Consider the following 21,160-nt stretch of genomic DNA (forward strand, 5'->3'; position numbering starts at 1 on the left):
CACAGAAAGAGAAAATACTCTATATTATTCATTAAATTGAGCTTCAGGAAATCAAGTTTATCTCCTCCTTAGAGAAGGCCAAGCAAATCCAGTCAATTTTCTAAGTGCTTAGACACTGCAGAGATCATATATAAAGTTTAACACAACTTACATCGTTCTACTGATGGACATACTGCTGTAAGTGAATGTATCACCCACAGGAAAAAAAAAACCAAAAAATCAACTTCTTTGCTTTGCATCTCTGTTTTCCAAGACAGTAACATGGTATTACAGTTTGTAATTTCAGAACAACAAAATCTACCTTGCATAAGTATTACAGGAAAATTTCCAAAGGCCTGAAAAACGTGATTCCAAGCCGTGCTGACTTTAATGTAACAGAAAATGGTTGTCTTTTCTTCAGTGGACAAATGCAATGAAGCTAGTAAGATCTATCTTCCTCTTTTCCATCTGCTAAATGATTCTTTAATCTCCAAAATACACTGTCTACAGCTGGCTCATAATTTTGAAAACTAAAGCACAGAGCTGGGAGATTGAACCATGCTAACCTTTACCTAACTCATGCATAGACACTGTGCCAGCAGGTACTAGGACATTTGTACTTAGAAACCTTGTCATTGAAGATGTTTGACACTTGCTATAGTATATCTGCACTAGTCTGTTCCAGAACAGAGCTTCTGACAACTCACAGGCCAGTCTCATGACTGCAAAGGAATAAATGCCCAACACACCCAAACCTCCCTGGAAAGACTACATATATACATCTGTTGCTGGAGACTAACCTTCCATTATATGTCCTTTGCAAACTTGGCTCAAGAGGTAAATCCTTTGAAACACCACCAAAATACCACAAAACCAAGAAGTCTCTAGTTGGAAAAAACAAACCTCCTGTGCTAGGCACTCCTAGCAGGAAACAGTGAGCATTCAAAGTGTTAGTGATTAAGCATGTGCTGGAAAAAAAGACAACTAGAACTGCTGAACCTCTTGTAAAACCAGTACACTGAGAAAAGATGGACAGAAACGTTTTTATTTTGCAGAAGTATAGAACAAAACAAATGTCTTTTGACACCTTTGAGCAAGGTTCCTTAAACTGCAAGGTACATCCAACTGTGTTAATCCATGATAACTGAAAAAGCAGAAATAAAACAGGTAAACAGATCTCCTAATAATGTTGGTTAAATAAACTAAAGATAACTATTTCTCAACCATCAACAGTTTTAGCAGATGCTTTTTCCTCAGTCTACTTTTGATACAACATTATTATCACTCAAAGATAACTCTTTTCCTACCACTAGGAGCCCTCTTTTAGACTGTCAACCAGAAAATAGGCAAACTGTCTGTTTTCTGGGAGAGGAACTATAGATGTGTCTGCTCTTGCAGTACTAACTGAAGATTAAGACAGCAAATCTTGCACAGACAACAGATAAGAGATCTGACAGCCCACTGGAACTTCATTTGCTCTGCAGACAAAACAACATTTTTGGAGGTAATCCAAAAAACTGTTCAAAACAATTATTAACAGAAAGGATTCAAGAAATGTGGTAAAACTGTTAAATTTAAAATTAAAAACAAACAAAAAGAAAGGCGCTGAGGGTTTCAAAATGTGTTCATTTTCAACATTCATTAAATGCCTGAGTCTCCATAACCTTGCTGACATTACTTATCCTTTAAAGTCAAGGCTCAGTTACTGAAATCCCTCTCACAAAACACGAATAAGATCCAATGTTATCCTCAGTCGAGGAATATCAACATTAAGCACTTTAACTTCCACTCTTTCACCAGGACCTAGGCCCAGGCTTCTTCTCTTCTTCACTTTAGAGAGTTTTGCTTCTGTTATGTTTTGCACTGGAATCAAACCTGATTTTCCCACACCAATATCAACAAAAACTCCGAATGGCGTTGCATTTTCAACTTTTCCAGTCAAAACAGCACCAACACTTAGGTCTTCAAAGCAGACTATGCTTCTCTTGAAATCAGGTTTATCAAAATCTGTTACAGGAAACAAGAAACACAAATAAGACTTTGGTGAAAAAGGGTTTCTAAGAGTTGTTTCCAGATTATTGTTTCTAATTAATAAGTCATCCCAAGGTAGCTTTTAGGTCCCAAATATTGCTTTCTGAACATTTTAAAATAAAGACCCATATGTGATAAAGAACTTGTGTCTTATACTTTTTGTATCATTTTAAAAAACTTTGATTACTGAAGTAGTAAGTATGGCCAATTTTGTGTTATGCAACTATCGTAAGGGGATCAGAATTTATTTTGTATATTAGGCAGTGACTGAAAGATTCAGATCTAGAGAGAATTGAAGAATCACTTGAGGTGACTCGAGCTACCTCAATTAGATGTGAAATTCTATTCCTATAGAAATTTCTACATATTCACAGGAAGATGAATAACTCAGTTTCGTCACATACTAAAAGAAAAGCCAGCAATGCACTGTTCTTAGGCTTGCTGTTTATCTGCGCTGTGACATCATATGAGCTTCATCACAGTGCTGCTTTGTACCAACAACTTGAAAATCACACAGATATGATCATAAGCAGGCATTACACTGGGATGTTAATGTTCGCATTCTGCATTTAACAGCACAGATATATTTTTAAACTCTTATTTCCCTAACACTTTCTGTTTCTGCAGAAAACCCTTCTGAGCCATCTCAACAACTTCTCTTTCAATCTTTCCTATCATTGTTTGACCTTTCCAAGATATAATAAGGACTGAGATTTTCCACAAGGAACATCACCAAACCAGAATTGTAATAATTTTTCTCTGTTTGCTTTTGAGAAATAAAATTCAGCCTGAACAAGTTTATAGCTAAAATGCACTGGAATTTAATCAGTCTGTGGATCTGTATTGGCTTTACATGGCAATGTTTTGGTAGGTGTGTGTGTGGCCTACTGTGAGTGGTGGCTTCTGCAGCTTTGCCTGTGTCCAATAGATCCACTGCTGTCCAAGGCTGAGCCCATTAACAATGGTGGTAAGTGCCTCTGGGATATTTTAAAAAGAAAAAAAAAAAAAATAATAATCCCTGTGCAACAGCAATTGCAGCCCAGGAGACAGAAGTGAACATATGTAACAGAAACAGCTCTGCAGACACCAAGGGAAGGAGGAGGAAGAGCTCCAGATACCAGAGCTGAGATTCCCCTGCAGTTCATGGAGAGCCCTACACCAGAACAGGTCGATGCCTGAAAGAAGGCTGTGACCCTGTGGGAAGCCCACACTGGAGCAGGCTTTCTGGCAGGACTTGTGACCTCATGAAGGAACAATGAAAGTCTGGTTCTAAAAGACTTCACTCCATGGAAGAGATCGGTGCTGGAGCAATTCATGAAGAACGGCAGCCTGTGGGAATAACTCATGATGGAGAAATCCATACAGCTACATAAGGCTACTAGGCTGTCTTCTCTAGCCACGGAGTCTCTCTAAAGTAATACTGAATGTCCTAGATCAGCAGAATATGATTATTTCCACTGAAGATTCTCTCTTTTGCTTTTATGTCTTCCTACGTTAATGGTCAATCCTACTGTAATTTACATGTGAGATCACCAGAACAAACTGAGACATAGAAAACACACATTTTCAAGATCAGTAGTGGGGAATATTTAAAAAATAAGCACAAAAACCATTAACGAACTATAAAAGGGGGACAGAAATATTAGTTTGGCTGTTTTTTAAGCATATGTTTATTATTTGTTATTACAAGCCTGCATCTTTGCTATCTGCTTTTATCTCCTGCTCTAAGAGAATCCAGCTCTAAGTTTCATTACACAACAGCATCTCCAGATGTTATACTTCATCTTTCTTTTCCTCTACCTCAAACTGTTCAGTACCACTGCAGGTTTTAAATAGGGTAGGTCATGAGCCATGTGCTTCAGTTACACTGGTCTCCCAGAAACCAGGCCAATAAAAGAGCCTAACTACATACTATTACTCCACAGAACTTTATTGCTACTGTTTCACCTTGGTCTCAGAATTCCCCTACCTGATGAAGAGCCAACACAGACTCAATCAGTAGAGAGTCAACGTACTGAAATTATTTAATTTGTTAATATCTAAACAACTCCCCTTCCTATGGCTGAAAATGCCATGATTTAAGATAGGATTCACACTCCTTACCTACAAAACTGAAAAGAAACATCTGACTGTGATATAGCCTTTACCTTGACTGAGAAAAGAAATAGAGTTACAAGTCCATGAAAATCTACTACTGATTTTAAAAGAAGAAAATGTGCTGTTTTAAAAGTGATATGTAGAACAAGGAATCTTTGGAGATTACAACCCTCCAAACTGAGGTTTACCTGTTCGGATGTCATAGCCTTCAGGCTGAGTGAGACCATCAATGATCAGCTGCAGTGTGTGCACGGTGGTATTGAGCCTCTTGGCTGTGCCTTCCAGTCCTTCCTTTTGAATTACCACATTTACTTTTTGCTGCATATCTGATTTTCCTATGTCATTTGCATTTCCTCCAATGAGAGATAAAAACCTAGAAAGTTCAAGCAAAGATAGAAAGATTTGTAGCATCTTTTAGTGGGAACTGAACCTTTGTTCTATTATTTTTTCATTGATACATGAACAAAACTTCTGATAAAATATATGAACAGTTTCTCAAGTGCATGTCCTTGCAACTCATCACTGAGCTGACACATAAATGGAAATCTAGAGTCTATGTGTATACCTGTATCTTCTGGAACAGATTGCAAAACTAGAAGCAAAATAATAAAATGTAATTAAAATCTCTTCTCAGACCAATTATTCCGTCTCACAATGAAACAGTTTCCTTATTACTGAAAGGTGTCTTTTACCATGAAAGCTCCCTAGAACTCAGTGAGAGTTTTATAACATTCTTATTGTAATTGTTGCTTTCATTCAAATTAGAATGAACGGCAATTTAGTAAAGCAACAATGAATATCCAAAATATTTAATTAATATGACGAATCTATAACCCAACTTAAGAAAAACATTGCATGAAATACTTCTCTTGTCTGTAAACTTCATGATTAAGAACAATTAGTTTTTCAGATACTATGTAATCATTAAGTCAAAGCAGTCACACGACACAAACATCCTTATCTTTCCCTTATTGTCATGTAACACACACATTGCAGACTGAGACGAATTTGGACTGGTATCTAAAAAAGCTGAAAAGAAATATAAAGAAATACTTCTAAATAATTATGTCCTGACACGTGATCTCCGTCATGACCTGCATCTCACCATGAATAAGCCTCATCTGCCCTGCTTTATCATGCCCCTTATTTTTGGCAGGAAGCACAATTTTTTTTTTGGATGTTCTCCACCACAGCAGGCAGGTAGAATTATTGTTCCTGTCCTCCAGAGTCTGAATAAACATTCCTTCCAAATTCCTCAAAGAGACTCCTCTTTCCTCTCCTTATCCTGCTTCACAACAGGTGTAAACTACAAGTCTCAAAAGAAGAGCTGACCAGCAGGTTCATGCCCTGAACTTGGTGGGAGACATTCCAGCTCTATAAGAAAGCAAAAGCCCATGGTACTCAACCTCCTTTCCCCCCACAAAATACATGCTGTGCTTTTATCAAAACCTGAGGCTAGTATTTCTTTTGTCAGGAGACCCAGAGGGGTTTCTGTTTTGTTTTTTCCTATTTTCAACCCAAGGAACCAACTGAGATTATTTCAGGTGGTGAGCAATAGAAGTTACATGGATTGAAACAAAAAAGTAGATTTTATTTTTTTCAAAATATAAATTGAAGAGAAATAATTAAAGCAATATTTGATTTTCAGTAAATCACAAAATTTATATTTGAGCATAAGGGCAAAGCTTCACTTAAAAATGTCCATTAATTTTGCTAAAGGAGGACATCTGTTATAACTAGCTGTCAGAACTTCCACTTGACTGAATTCAAGTACAAGCATAGTGACTTAAGTGTACTGGTAGTTCACACAGAGATTTGCACTTAGTAGTGATAAATATAATTTTCACTAACTTTTTTAGTGCAGACACATCTTTCATGTGGCAATGTACAATGAAAATTAATAAGGATTCAGTGGATGATGCTATTCTCCATATTTACTGAATTTTGCTTTTACTGCATATTGACTTGTGACATCACTTTTTAAAGTAGTTTAAGGTGGTTTGGAAGAAAAGCATATAGCAAAACAGATGCAAAATGTTTTATAATATCATGTGAGTTTGGTTTTTTTTTCTATAAACAAACAAACCTTACCACTACTATTCAAATATTTTGCCTAATAACAGATATGAAAAGTATCAGATATTCTGTGAAATGAAAGCACCTTCTTTTGCAAAGGAGCCCCAAAAGTGATAATGCTCAAAATGAGCCCAGGCCCAGATGAAGTGCTTAGTGCTTCCCCCCAGACTACTGGGGGGCTGCTGGCTGCTAACACCAGACAACGCCCCACCAGAGCACTAGTGACAGATGGCAGCTGCCCCAGCTTTGACTGACATGCCAGATGTAACATGACAAACCCGACCAGCCTCACGACTCAACCTTCTAAATAATGTATGCTTTACCACCCACCCCTATAAACAAGTATGCTGACATTCATGTACTTGGCTTTATTTCACTTCAAATAGAAACTCAGCTTGAGTATGTCCAAATAACATTTTCTCACCATTAGGACTTAGGACTTCGCAGAAGCACATTGACTTTGTAAATTTATCACGGGGTGGGCTTCATAACCAGTAAGTTCAACCACACAAAACAGCCACCAATGTACATTAAAAAATGCCCTGTTACATACAAAGATGTCACACGTGTGGATAATGCAATCAGAATGAATGGTGTTACATGCGCACGGCTGGAAAGAAAACCAGCCTGAAACAGGACACAATCCAAGCGCCTGATCCTTCAAGCGCAATTCATGAAAGGCATTTGCCCTCTGCTCCTTCCCCTGAAACAGCCTTCCTCTGGACACTCCAAAGGATTTATCTGAAATTAAAAAGGATTCCTCATCTGGGCAAGGGTGCTAGGTTTGGGTCCTATATTATCAATTACAATTGTGTAAATAACTTATTAACGTGGTTACTGCTCACAATAAAATTTTGGCTTCACCTGAAGATGATGCTTAAACACATGCCCAAGTCTATCTAAGTATATGAGAAGTCACACCGACTTCTACAGAATTTTAATGTTCTAAAAATCAGGCATTTTGTTAAGAATATTTCAGAATTGTGGGTTATCTATCACAGGCAAAACAAAGCACTGTAACCAAGCCCTGCACACATATATGCAGAGAAGAAATACTCTTTATAAGAAACGGTATTGTTTCTATTTTGGAAATTCTCACTATTTTCGAATAGGTTTTGGTAATATTATGTATTATGTATTAAAGTATTTCCAAATTAAAGTAACTTCTTAGAGATTGCAGATGCAGTTAGTTTTAGAAATACTGTTGAATCTAATTATATATTTAATACATCATTTTTACTCAAATGAACACAGCCTGAGGGCACTTGGACTGAAAAAAAAAAAAAAAAATCAATATAAAGCAACTCTCTGACTAAACAGTGATGCATTATATTGATAATTTCTATTTTAAAATGTTACAGCTAAGAACAAAGTTAATTTTCTCATTAAAAAAGCAACCCAACAACTTCCTTCAAGAGTTACTTCAAAGTCAGAAAAAAAAAGACATTGTTGGTAGTAACACTCAGATATAGCTATGAGGGGAAAAAGAGGTTTCCTTTAATTTAAATATTTTGATCTTAATGTTAAACTATCTCACTGCAATCTTTGAAATATCTCCCTCACACAATTTGTAAATGACAGCTCCAGCTGCACAACATAACATGAATGGTCTGTGCAAAAATGAAAGTCCTTAAAGTATTTTTCTGGTTACATATGTGAAATAAATAACACGTTGCAGTAGCTCAGGTGCTATGTTTATCTACTAGAAAGACAAAACCTAAAGAAAATTTAACAGAAATGGGTAAGAGGAGACTTCTTCTCTGAAGTGAGGTCATTCTTATAAGATAGCATTTGGGGAAGTAAGGATAATGTGAGTATGCGAATGAATGGTGAACTTTCTGCTCAAGGTACATCAACTCAGATAAAAGCTGCCAGAGGAAGAACAGGGTGAAATTTTAACAGTTTAGAGCTTTGAGTTTTTTGGTTTTGAGATTTAGAGAGTACTCAGAAATCTTTGCAATCACCTTCATTTTAAAAGCAATCGTTGCAGTTTTAAAGGATCTGCAGAGAATCGTCATGGATAAATGACTGATGTTTTCATTTAATACATAATTTCATCCATCTTATACAGATAAAGAAAAAAAGTAGCATAAATGTAACAAATAAGCACATCATGTTCACTTAACATACACATCTGCACAAAATTATAGCCCAGCCCTTGCAATGCCTGAAAGATAATGTAAATTTCACTGGAATGCAAAAAATAGTCAGAAAAGAGTAAAAATTTTACTAAGGGAAGCCTATGGTAAATTTTTAAGAAGTTACTCTAACCACCACCCAAAAAGCTTCTTATAATGTGCAGAAGTTCTAAAGCTTTGCAAGGGCTTTAGTCACAGTCATTTCTGTTTTATGTAATCATTTCCAGCAACACGACTTAAGAGCCGGGAGTACTGGATTCATTACATTAAAGCAACATGATACGCCATTACATCTTGTCACAGTGCACACAGGAATTAATGGTAAAGCAACATAATCACTCTGAAAACAAAACAACTCTGCATTAGCATGCATTTTGTTAGGTAAAATGTACATTTATGACAGTCACAAACTTAAATTATGCAGACATTTATGTTTAAGTAATGCTTTGAAGTGCAAAAGCAGTATTTGTATAATGTAGATGCTGACTGCTCTTGTTCCCACTAGTGATATGGATCCTCAATTTCTGATTACCAACGAAGACTATGTATCAAACAATATTTGTGCATTACTTTCTGTAATTAATTGCTGGACACAGAGAGCTAAAGAGTCAAATATATCTAAAACTATTTATGTCGTTTAGCCAGACAAAGTTGTGTAGTCAGTATGTTTTTCTTCAAACGCGTAAATTATTAATAATGTAGATTATTTGACTGCATGCAGAAAGCACTCAGTTTATGACATTTTCAACTTACACATTTTAAGAAACAATGAGTTTCTAAATGAGAAAAGAAATTCAGACAGAGTTCCACTGCAACATAGCCGCTTTGCTCCCATACCATTAGGCACGTGGCTTCTGGCTGTTCTCATGTCTACTAATATATCACTTAACTGGAGTTCTACCCAAGATACAAAATAGTGAAACATCATTAGTTATCCAAAATAACTAGTATACTACACTTAAAGGAGAAAATTCCATTGAAAAGGTCTTGTGGGGGTTTTGTTCTCAATATTGTTCTCTAAATGCAACTAGTGGGAAGTTATGTAAGTTCCAAAAAGTTCAACAAATTAAAAATAACATTTGATTTATGGGTCTAGTATTTATAGCGCAAATCAAGCATATTTCTCCATTATTTCTAAGTTCTTCTAATCATTATTGTTAACTGTATTTTACAACACATTGAAGTTTTAAAATGTTTTTACTAGATGGCAATTGGCAGTGAAAGCTTTTTCTGGTCTTCAGCTTACTGACAAGATAACTTTCAAAAATATAGCCTCTAAGTTTAGTAGTAAAACCTGTGAATTAACTGGCCTTTTAAAGTGATGAATATAGTGTTTATAATACTTAATGGCCACAATTCTACAAGTGTTCTCCTTAATTAGGGCTGGGTATTGGCTATTGGAAATAGCCATAAAGGTTCATTAATTGACTGAGTTTAACTTCAAAGTTTCTTTTAAAAAGCCCCAAAATGTAAGACTTTATTAAATATTACTCTGCACATAACTTGAATACCCACACACATGTGTAGGCAAGCAAGTTTCATTCAAGTGGACAAAAGATATTTCTGATGTAAGGAAAGGCCTCCTACCACAATCACAGCTCCTATCCTCTGTAAAAATATTCACATGTAGACTGCATTATTAAATAGAACACAGCAACAGTTTTCATTGCTCAAATACCATATTAAGTAATAATTTCCCTCCCTGACTCCTTCTCCTGCTTTCCTCTTAAGCATTGTCTCAGTTGTTCAGTGACAACTAGGGGATCTGGACAGAGGCAAGCCAGCCTGCTAGCAAGCAGGAAATGCCATCAAAGGACAAGCTTCCAGTTGCATAAAGGGCAGGAGAGGAAAATCTCTTTCTTTTGGTGGCCTGATCAACAACTTTTCTTCTGCATTTTCTTATTTGCCAGTACTTGCCTTCGAAGCCAGAAAATGCAGCTTATCAGCACATCAAATGAGATATTATGGATCAGCTGTTACATCTACCCATGCAGACTACAAGAAACACCAGGGATATCTGAAATATGACTGATTGGCCTGTAATGGAATATTAACTGTTATCAATACAATCGCCTTGCTGAAATGAGCACCAAATCAAATAGTTTTGTTTCAGTGAAGAAAAAGCCGATGAACAAGTGCTTGTTCCCTTGGGACTTTGAATTCCTGCTGAAGATACCAAGCAGCATTATCAATACACAGAGAAGGTTAAGACATGAATCTTCACTGCAAGTGACTCTGCCCGGTATATCAAAAACTTCTCCTAAGGCATAACCAACCACAGTGAGCACGACTGGCCTTTACCAGGCAATGTGCTAAACCCAGGTAATTAGCCAAGGAAGGTCCTCACCTCTGTTATTCTAAGTCACAGCGTTAGACCTTTTACATTGGTAAAAATTTGTATTCCTAGGTCGGGCTAAAATACAACCTGTCTGCCAGATGCTGCAATTTGTGAGCAGCAAATACACATTCTGAGTGCCAAGCTTTTGCAAAAAGCATTTTAATGAGATTTAAATAAAAAAATCACCAAATGTTAAAATTCAGTCACATGAAACCAACTGCACCCAGCAGACTGATAGAACAAAGAAAAAAACATTGCATTTTCTTTCCAACATTTTGGTTTATAAGCATAACCTGCTTGTAACTTCTGGGGACTTCCTAAATGTGTCCTCTGTTTCCTACCAGTTCTTTAACAATACATACCAAGAAATTGGATATACTCTACATATTGTATTAATTGTATGTAGAAGATTCTGCCACTATAAACTGGTTTTCACATATAGACTTTTTAAACACTTAAAGCATGGTTCTGCTTTGTAGGAAAATAGACTGTCTATAAAATTTTGAGGGTTTTTTTTAGCTTTTTGGAAATTCCGATTCATAATATTTTAGAGGTGTTCGTAAGCTTGATCACTGCACATGACAAGCCAAGCTTTGACAGTGTGGAAACCATGAACAAACATGCTTTGGTCTTCTGCAGAGTGTGTTAAATCACTAGTAGGATATTTTCCAATTATTTTACAGAAATTGTACAGATTTTAAGTTAAGATGCTTAAATGCCATAAATCAATCACACCAGCACCATTTGTGCCACTGTAGTAAAGATTACATCAGTGTTTCCATTATAAAAACCCCATTTTTCTAAATCAGCCCTAAAAATTAGCTCCAGCCTGAAGTTTGGCAACCAAAGTCACCACTTGGGAGTAATTCTTTTAACCATATTTTTCTTTAATGGATTGGTTTTCAAGCTACAAAATAGTCCCGAAAAAGAAAATTAGTGGTTTCAAATTTTGGTAAATTTCTATCCCTCAAAAATATTGTTTTAAAACCTGATAATTTTGCATGTCATAAATCTGCAATGTAGACTGCTGCCTTCAGGTAATTTGGCTATAAGCAGTGGATAAAAATCATCATCTTATTTTATTTAAAAATAAATGCAATTTTCCATGAAAACTTTTAATCCAACAAAACTTTCAGAAACTACTTTCTCATATAGCAAGATGCGGTAGGCACTGCTTGAGGAAGCCTTTATGATTCACTTATATAGCAGCTATTCCATACATTTTAATTTTCATGGTAAGAGGTATATAACACTGGATTTTAGATCAAATCTTGTCATACTCAAGACAATTCTGCCCCTTTGGCAGCACAGATCCACCTGTGCACTTGACACACTCCCTGACAAAGTTCAGTGTAATCACAAAAAAAGAATAAATACTCTGATAGCACTACAGGCACAGAACTAATTAAGATATATTATATTAAAAACTTTATTGTTAAATACCAATTCTAACCTACATCTAACAGTTTCAATTTTTCTCATGCATTTTATTTTAAGTTGTAAGAACTGTCAATTATGTTATTTAACCTAGTTTAATTCTAGCAACCTAGAAAGACTTTCTTATATTGGCTAACTTCCCTAAGACACCTCCAACCGACACCATGAACATGATTTCATCTTCAGGCTCTCAGAAGCTTTCTCATGAACACTGGCTCAGAAAAAGGGAATTACAAGCCCAGTCCCAGCCACTGCCTGTCAGCAAAACCCACCAAAAGCACTGATAAGCTTTGGACTGAATCCTCCATGCAGTCTGAATTCCTAGTAAATTTTTTTCTTAATTCAAACTCAAGCAGGAAAAAAGGTTTGGAAAACTGTTTTCATAAATTCTGAGAAACTTAGCAGCTCATATGCTTTTTTTGAAAAGTAATTTTAAATATATAATATATGATTATATATAATAAATATATAATAATATATATAATTAAATATATAATCATTGCTAAATTATAGCATTAGTTGCTTGAGGGAAGGATGTTTGGTTTATATTTAGCCCTTATGTTGCCAGTGTCAATTTTTAATACTACACATCTTGGCTTTCATCCGTTTGCTGCAGAGTTGTATTTTCTTTTCTCAAAACAGCTATTTGCCGTGAAAAAACATTAAAGGTATCTGCTCCCTTCCCCACACCATTTTGTGATACCGAGTTGCTGCACACTCATACAATCTGTACCATGAAAGCATCACCTTCATATTTAACACGCTTTCAAGGAAACAAAAGAAAAATACAAATACTGTTGTCCATAAAGTGCATCCACAGAAAGCATTTGGAGACCTTTTTTACCCCCTATCATAGTATATGTAGAGGTACTATGAATGTAAAAAGTAAGACAACAGAGAAAGCCCAAAGGATGCAGAAAAGACTGACACAGTGAGTTGCAGAGAGAGATGCTACGCTTTCTAGTTTTGGTGTTTCATCAGCAGAATCTGTAATTATTGTTTTATATTTGCCCTGTGGTCAACTTATATTCTTTTGCGTGAAAAACAAACAAACAAAAAAACACAACAAACCCCTGTATGGTACAGTATCTATGACATGCATTTGGACCTAAATACTTCATCTGAAAATTCTGTCTAGGACAGCAAAATGTTTGGTGAGGAACACAGAATAGAGAATGGCTTTGCTGGAAATCTGCTGTAAAATACTTGCATTATCCAAAGAGAGACAATGAGATAGATTAACACTGGTCCTCAGCCATGTAACACTTCTGCATTGGCTTAGAAGCAATCAAAATTTGAGTCTGAAGTGGCACATGTTTTAAGACTCAGCAAGGCACCTTCTAAACAGTGTTGTCTGTACAATAGGTGCCAGCCCCCTCGCTGAAACATGCATTAGCCTGGGATGCAAACCCCTGTCTTGGTTGAGATGTAAAAATTGTGCTCATTATTTTTTTTTAATTCTATTTTTTGTTAAATAGTGCTAATGGTGGATTCCCAGTCAAATTTCAAACCACAACTATATGATCTGTGACACCTACTAGAATTATACAATTTCAGCTGTATGTGAATGTCTGTTCTACCCTATACAGTAATAATCCCACTCATCACTTCAGATATAAAAGTCACCTGTGCTCCTTTGAAAAAAAAAGTCACAATTCTTTATTATCTGACCAACTTTTGTGGAAATCTTGTATGTAGGGAAATTAACATAGCATTCCTCTATTAACTGCATATACTTCTCTGCCTTTTAAAGCAATCCATCCACATCAGGCTTTAAGCAAGGCTGGTAGCATTGTGACCACTTTACTAATGATGTTATTAGTGTATCAGGGCTAAAAAAGCTAAAAACTAAAATCCAAGTACTTGAAATTTAAATTGAATGAAATTAAATATTGAAAATAAAAAATATTTTTGAATAGGCAATTTAAATTTGTTTTTCACATTGATTCGCTTACACTGAATAATCTCCAGTTAGGGTGACCAAGCTGCACGCCCTATAAACCACCTACCAAACATAAGATTGTTAAGATCAGGACCTTGATTGATGTTTTCTTTCCCACAGTACCCAGAGAAAGGACTTTGTAATAAATAATGGTGCATAAGAAAAAAAGGGAAATGGTCATCTACACACTGCCCAACTGCAGTAGACTAACAGGAAATTGCACAGTGAGTCCTAGAATCAGGCACAAAGAAGAATGAACTGTGGCAGGGAAACAAAAGTGCACTGCATGCCTAGCAGAAAGAAAGCACGAAGACCTATGGACAGGAAGAGAGAACAGAGTACACACTGAGGGGAAAGTGTCCTAAAAATGCTGTATGACTTTTTTAGGTAAGAAAGTCAAGCTTTGTGAAATCAGAAATTCTGCTTCTCTCTTTGAGGTTTAAAGATGTTTTTGTTTATAAAACAGGAAGCACAAGTTTGTTTGTCCAGGCATAATATTCTCAATAGAGATCATAAGAACCTGAAAGCAACTGCTACTGGTTAAATTACATTCAGTACTTTTTAAGAAAAGTGCCTGTTCAGTAAAAATCTGAAAAATAAATATGTGCCCATTTATGGTTTCTGAAGAGGAAAAGCAGAGTCCAATTTCAACCAGGGCTGCAATAGAAAAAATCACAGCTTAATAGTAGTATTTCAGAGGTACATATGGATTCCAAATTAATTTTTTCTGACATACACAAAAACCATTCTCTTCTTTTAGCCACTTAGTAAAAAAATCATAGTATTTGTGTATTTGGAAACATATATATACATCTTAATTACATCTTGCAATATCAAATTTTAATTTTAAAGGCCCATAGTAATGACATATGCTCACATATATCTGAAGCATACCTTCTTGAAGAAAGGGGTGAAAGCTTCAAATTTACAAGCAATATAAATATTCCTGTCTCAAAAGGCTGTTGTTAGAAAAATAAGTATTTTCATTTTAAAAATTGATGGTGGCAATCATTCAAAAGCTTTCCCATCACTTACCTCATTGCAATGTTGTAAGACTCTGGATGAATACAAGTTTGGTCCAAAGGATTGGGCTGTTGTGAGGCATATGATGTTAATTTACTCTTCTTTTTACCCAGTGCACCTGCTTTAGTCAAAAGAGCACGACTTCCAAGTTCATTTTTCTTATTACTGCCAGAAATCAAAAATGGACATGTCATTCTCAATGAAGATGATTCTGGCCCATTGTCCACACTCAAAACCAACACATTTTTTTCCCCCGAAGTTTCCCTCAAACAAAAAAAATTATCAGGACACATTAAAGGCATCAAATGACTCCTACTGCAAATGCTCCTTTCATGCCTCTTTGATTATTTTCTTTTCCTAAATCACAAGTGGTTCCTGCTTTTGGAGGACAAAAGAGAACACACTGAAGGACCTGAAACTAGCACTGGCATTTTGGGCTCCACTCATCAACTGCTGGCAGAAATGCAAACATATTTTCCTATATACATGTCAATTTTTAAAATAATCACTATTTATTAAATTTCAAGCAAAAAGCATAAAAATTATTTCATACAGCAATCTAAAGTCATCAAAATTATTAGAAAGGATAAAAATGAAACCTCAAAGTTAATTTCAAAAGCCTCTGGTTGTGTCACCTGGACCCACAAGAGATGTTGTGGAGGCAGTGGTGTTAGAGCTTTACTTAGGCCTCAAAATCCTTTTCTCAGATTATACAATGTTCCCAAGTTCTACAGAATCTGACTAACATCAAAATCATGTTACATGAAGGTTAAAAACCCTAAAAAAAATGTTTACATTTCACCAGTGAAAATTTAGGGGTGGAGGGAAGCCATCAGCGTTTTTTTCATCAGTTGTATTGCAGCATAAACTAGAGAAACTAGAACAGACCTGTACAAGGTAAGACCTATAAATCATAGAGAGCATTGGAAGTGATTTCTTTGGTCTTCTGGTGCTTGCAGCAAGCACCATTTGGCCTGCAGCCTATGCCTCCCTGCCAGATGGGCAACCAATCTGGATACCTTCTACCCAGGCAGAAAGCCAGTCCCTACGTGCTCATGTCCTGCCTGGAAGTTATGCGTGTGCTGTTTGGCCAGCAGCAACTGGGAATACAGTACTGCTTCTGAGCACTGTGTTGGCTAAAAAATAGGATGTGCTTCCCAGGAAAATATGTTTTTGAGAAGAACCAGTGGCAAAAGCATGGGGGTGGTGCTGCCGCTATGCCCTTTCTTAGTTCTTTATTTTGGAAAGGAAAATGACAAAAGACGGGAGAAAATACATTGTGCTAGAAAGGGCATTTTAGTTGTAGAAAGGTCAAGAGGAGCACTATGAATGGCTGAAAGAGTAGAAGACTTGGTACGGAATTGGGGAATGGGATGACGGGGAAGAGGATGATGCACTGTTGACAAGCTGGACTTGGGAAAAGGCCTCATATTTCAGACAGAAGACAGTTGCATCACACTTGCTAGGCACAGGAGTATAACACAGACGCAGTTTGATCTAGAGAGCTACTCAACTTCCTCTCTCAAGGTAATGAAATTGAAATTCCAAAAATCTGCACTAGTTTACTACCACTAAGTTCTGCAGAATAATCTTTAGCGTATTAACTAATTAATTTACAGATCTCTGTATTATGCCTGAAAAACAAAGACTGAAGTTTCAATATCTCAGATCACCACAGTGCTGCATGACAGATTTTTTTTTACTAATTCAGTGGCAAAATTTTTAATTAAACTTACATATTTATCAAAACCCTGACTTAGGGAACTAGGCTAACAAGCCATTACTATTCAGAGGAAGAACTATCTTTAACCATGATCTTTAACAAGTTAATTTGCTGTCCTCCAGAGCACAATGGTCTAGGATTCCTTAGGTGTTAAGCATGAATACAAAGCATAAAAGGGGAAAGTCGTCTCATTCTATTTCAGACAATTTAGTCAGAACAGTTAAAATCTCTATTACCTGCAAAAAGTCTTTATGTATTCTTGATTGAATCTGATGAAGCCAGCACATTGTTGGAAGGTTTTGGGACCCAAACCTTTAACTTCTTTGAGCTGTTCTCGGTTTATAAATGGTCCATTCTTCTCTCGCCATTCAATTATATTTTTAGCCCTGTTAGTATTCAGCCCTGCAATGTGTCTAAGAGAAAATTTACAAAATACTCTTATTACCATTGAACAGTCATTATTGCAAGTGCTACCCATTACAAGGATACACATTCCTATAGAAAATCTGGTTTACAGTACTTTACAACTGCTAAGAAATTAGCAAATAGACTCACATTCCAAAGGCATCATCTGAAAAAGGATCCCTTCTCTTAGTTCTGTGGAAGGAATCCACTCAAGTCAAGAAAACTTAGTACAGCAATCCGGTTCTGTACATGCCTAGCTACTAAGCCAGGGACATGTAATTTATGATCTGTTGGCTATTTCCGTAATGCCAATTCAATTTGTCATGTCTTATGGCCTGCCCCCAGCTGCCCTCTTCAGGAAACAGCGTGGGAGGAAGGTTCAGAACAGATTGTTCCTCTAAGAACAGCCCCCTCTCAGATCTTCCAATGGTACTTCGCTGCAACATGAAGGGTCTGCTACCCAGGAGAGTGGCTGGGAGCAGCTTGCCTTCCTCAAATAATTTTACTGATCCACAAAGCTTGTTTTGTTTCTCTGAGTTCTTCTTGAAATAAAAAGCAGCTGGGAACAGGCTGCATGACTTGTTCTGAGGGTAACTTGGACCTGGCCAAGAACTTACCTGTGAAGTGCAACAGCAGCTAGCCAGGTTCCTTCAGGAAGCACAGAGCTTGTTGCACATTTTCTGTATGTACATGTGAGTAAAACTTCCCATGTGTAGAGTGTTAATCATAAAAAGAGAGAAAAGAGCTCACATGGAATGTTACTCATGACACGAGTGAAGGAAATGTCAGCCACTAGGCTCTATATATCATATGCTATTGCTTTTAAGTCAGAAGCAGCAGTTTGTGGAATGGCATGAACTGATTCTAGAAAAACACCACCAGCAAACTCAGTAAGAGTCATAAAATCTCAGTGAAAAAGAAAAAAAAAACTTTCCATTATTCTCATGCTCAAGCCAAAGTGAAAAAAAAAATAGTCCAAAGTTAGTGAAAGCTCTGAATGAAATTAGAGACACACCTTTAACCACAGACAGAATATTAATCCTTAGGAATAGAATTTTCTTCAAAAATTTCTTAGAAACATTGAGAAATACAGCTTATTTACTGACAAAGGAACATTACACAGTTGACAGAATTTTCCACTGATGATCTCAAGTCTTCCAAGCACAATACTCAGCAATAATACAAATACTGTAGCACTATCATATCCTCCCTGTGTACTATGGGTCAAGAAGTGTATTTGATTCTTTAGAAACCACAAACTGAAAGCTCTGCTCAAGCTGCAATCTAGTTAACAATCTCATAAACTGGATGTCTGAAGGAAACTTAGGACTGCATCTACACAGAACAGCACACTTGAACAATTGTAAACCAGGTTAATTAGACCATACAAAATACTTAGACAATGTGGTTCCACCAGTGGCCCTGTCTAGACAGGATTACTCCACATTCAGTTTTGTGGAGGCACAGTAGCATCTCAGGCTGATGCTTCCTGCTGAAGTGAACACTGTAGCTGTTCCTTCTGACTCAGCTTATTCTATGACTCTATTCGGTGGATTCTATGAATGAATGAAAGCTTCATTTATCATTTAGGTACCTTGCTTTCTTCCGAAAAGCTGATCTAAATCTGAAAGCATGTAAGACAGAAGAAATCAAACGTTGGCTAGGGGCTGGATATGCAGAGAAAGAACATAAAAGTGGAAAACTAAAAAGAATAGAAAGAGAGCCTCTTCCAAAATATGGAAATATGTTTTTAAGAAAGATTCAAGGGGCTAAAAAGTTAAAATATACAGCTAGTAAGAATTCATTTTCCCTAACTTTCAAACCCAATATAGTTTTCATCACCGATTATGGACAGTAATATAATGGAAGAATATGGACAGAAGATTATGGAAATTCTTTTCCCTCCCCTCCTACTATGGAGGATGACAGGAGCACTTTTACTCTTCTGAGAGTTTGTCATCTAAACAATACTGAATTCTACACACTCAAGAGAGAATGAGCTTTTAGTTTCTAACCATGAAAAATATAGTCCAGAACATTCTTCAAGTAAACATGGCATAACTACTTAACAAAAAACAAACAGTAAACAGGGATAAATTTTTCCCCTTAAATCTTTCCTTTTCTCCTTTCTTCACCCAAGTTTTACAACCTATTCCACTTAGAAGTACCTATAAAAATACCTTCTAAGAGACAAAGTACATTTGAAATACATTTCTCTGTGTAAAAATATATAATACTTATATCATGTTTTTCTAAAATTGCAGGTTGGGTCAAAATTTTTAAATATCTGTTTTTCTCTGAAGAATAGTTTTACCCTGGAGAATCACAGATGTCCTTAAAACCTGACTCTTAATGATTCAGTGAAATACTGTCTTACTGTGTCATTTTTATATAATTGGAAGTTTAACACAAGAGCCATTTGCTCCAGCTGAGCTTAAGTCAGATGGCAGACTAAACAGACTCTGAGATCCAGAGCCATGTAATTACTGGAATAGGAAAATGTTTCACTCACCTTAATAGTATTTCTGAGCAGATGTTAATATCAACTCCTACAAAGCTGACACACTCTTCAACCACACTGTCCAGAGTTGCTTTGAGTAAAGTCTGTGATACATCATGCTGAGAAACAGAAATGGAGATATCTGGTTACTGACATATCGAAGTGTACATAAACAGAAACTGCATACAGCACTAACATCAATAAAATAGCTGCTGAAACTTAACAATATCTTATGTGAGGGTACCAGTTAAAAACATGAATTGTTTAATATATTTTGTAAAATGTCCCAAATATCTCTTTGAAACATTTTTGTCATTATACAGATCTCTAGAATAAAGACATACTTTAAGTCTTAGTATGGTTCTTTAATAACTATTTCACTGCATCTTGTAAAATCAAAACTTTATTAAAAACATGATTACTCAAAAAGAGTAATGCTTCTGGTCACCCACAATGTCTTGTCTTTAATCTGACATTTATTTACCTATAAAATCAGTTTATTAAAAATAAAGTAGAGAAGAGATCACAAACGCAGTACTTTTGCACTGGTACACATAGAAATTTGCAAAACAGTCCCATTTATGAGCATCACTGTACAGTACAGTTATTGTTTACTAAAAGAAAAAGGCACATACTGTACGAAGGTGGGTAATACATAAGGTATTTATGTGTATCAACCCCATGGCAACAAAATGTTTCAATTTTTGAACAGATATTTCTGGGAAGATTGGCAGATCCTTGACCAAAGCACCACTAATGGAAATGTTCACAGTATTTTCCCCTTTTCCCACTAAAAGAAAAATCAGTCACACTTGTCCAAGTTAAATGTTCTGAAGCTCTAAGATTTCTTTTCCTCTCAAATGTAGGCATACTTGAGTCTGTAACTGTGAGTTCTCCACACAAACCCAACAGTGCTTAGAAGTCTGACCTGGAGGGAGAAGCCTCTAAATGCAAGAGTTAATTCAATCACTATATTGGCTTAGCTTCAGGGCTCTTCTGCATCACTCATGTAAATCCGGGTTGATCTGTTGTAGTTTCATGATGCATTAATTTAGGACATCAAGCTGGATCCAAGCCAAGGCACCAAACACTTCATCTATTACTTTGTTTTACATTCTAAGCCATTCAGATCTTTTAAAGATTTCATGTTTAAATTTAACATGCCAATAGCATCAATCCCAATCTACTAACACTGTTAGTTTATTAAGCAGTGGTTAATAACTGAGGCAGTCGTAAAACTTCAGGCAATGCATTTCAAAGCTCCCTATTTCAGGTGATGAAAATGGGATGCACTTTCATGATGTGATATATAATAAAGTTACTTACAAACACTAAGTTCATATTTTGCCAGTATTACTCTTCCTAAATTAATTTTGTATGCAGAACACCATATATGTGCATAAGTACTGGCATTTGCACACATCCTTGGTCTCATAACCACAAGGCTTGCTTGTACACTTTGCAGATCAAA

The 21,160-nt window shown here is 36.2% G+C and overlaps 1 protein-coding gene across 4 annotated transcripts in view; it reads right to left on the reverse strand.

Moving 5' to 3' along the window:
- Positions 1 to 1,008: 1,008 nt before the first annotated feature.
- Positions 1,009 to 21,160, reverse strand: part of SRBD1 (S1 RNA binding domain 1) — a 123,566-nt gene continuing 103,414 nt past the window's right edge. For all 4 annotated transcript variants that reach the window (XM_005523391.3, XM_088052878.1, XM_088052879.1 and 1 more), the window contains 5 exons: positions 19,702 to 19,808; positions 17,021 to 17,197; positions 15,074 to 15,226; positions 4,296 to 4,480; positions 1,009 to 1,986 (listed from right to left, as the gene is read on the reverse strand). In XM_005523391.3, coding sequence (XP_005523448.1) covers positions 1,697 to 1,986; positions 4,296 to 4,480; positions 15,074 to 15,226; positions 17,021 to 17,197; positions 19,702 to 19,808 — 912 coding nt within the window. In that variant the 3' untranslated portion in view covers positions 1,009 to 1,696. The remainder of the gene's footprint in view (positions 1,987 to 4,295; positions 4,481 to 15,073; positions 15,227 to 17,020; positions 17,198 to 19,701; positions 19,809 to 21,160) is intronic.

Source organism: Pseudopodoces humilis, chromosome 3 (genome assembly GCF_049639895.1).
Source record: "Pseudopodoces humilis isolate 2021_Gansu_Grassland_sample_001 chromosome 3, ASM4963989v1, whole genome shotgun sequence".
In the NCBI taxonomy this organism is placed as follows: domain Eukaryota; kingdom Metazoa; phylum Chordata; class Aves; order Passeriformes; family Paridae; genus Pseudopodoces; species Pseudopodoces humilis.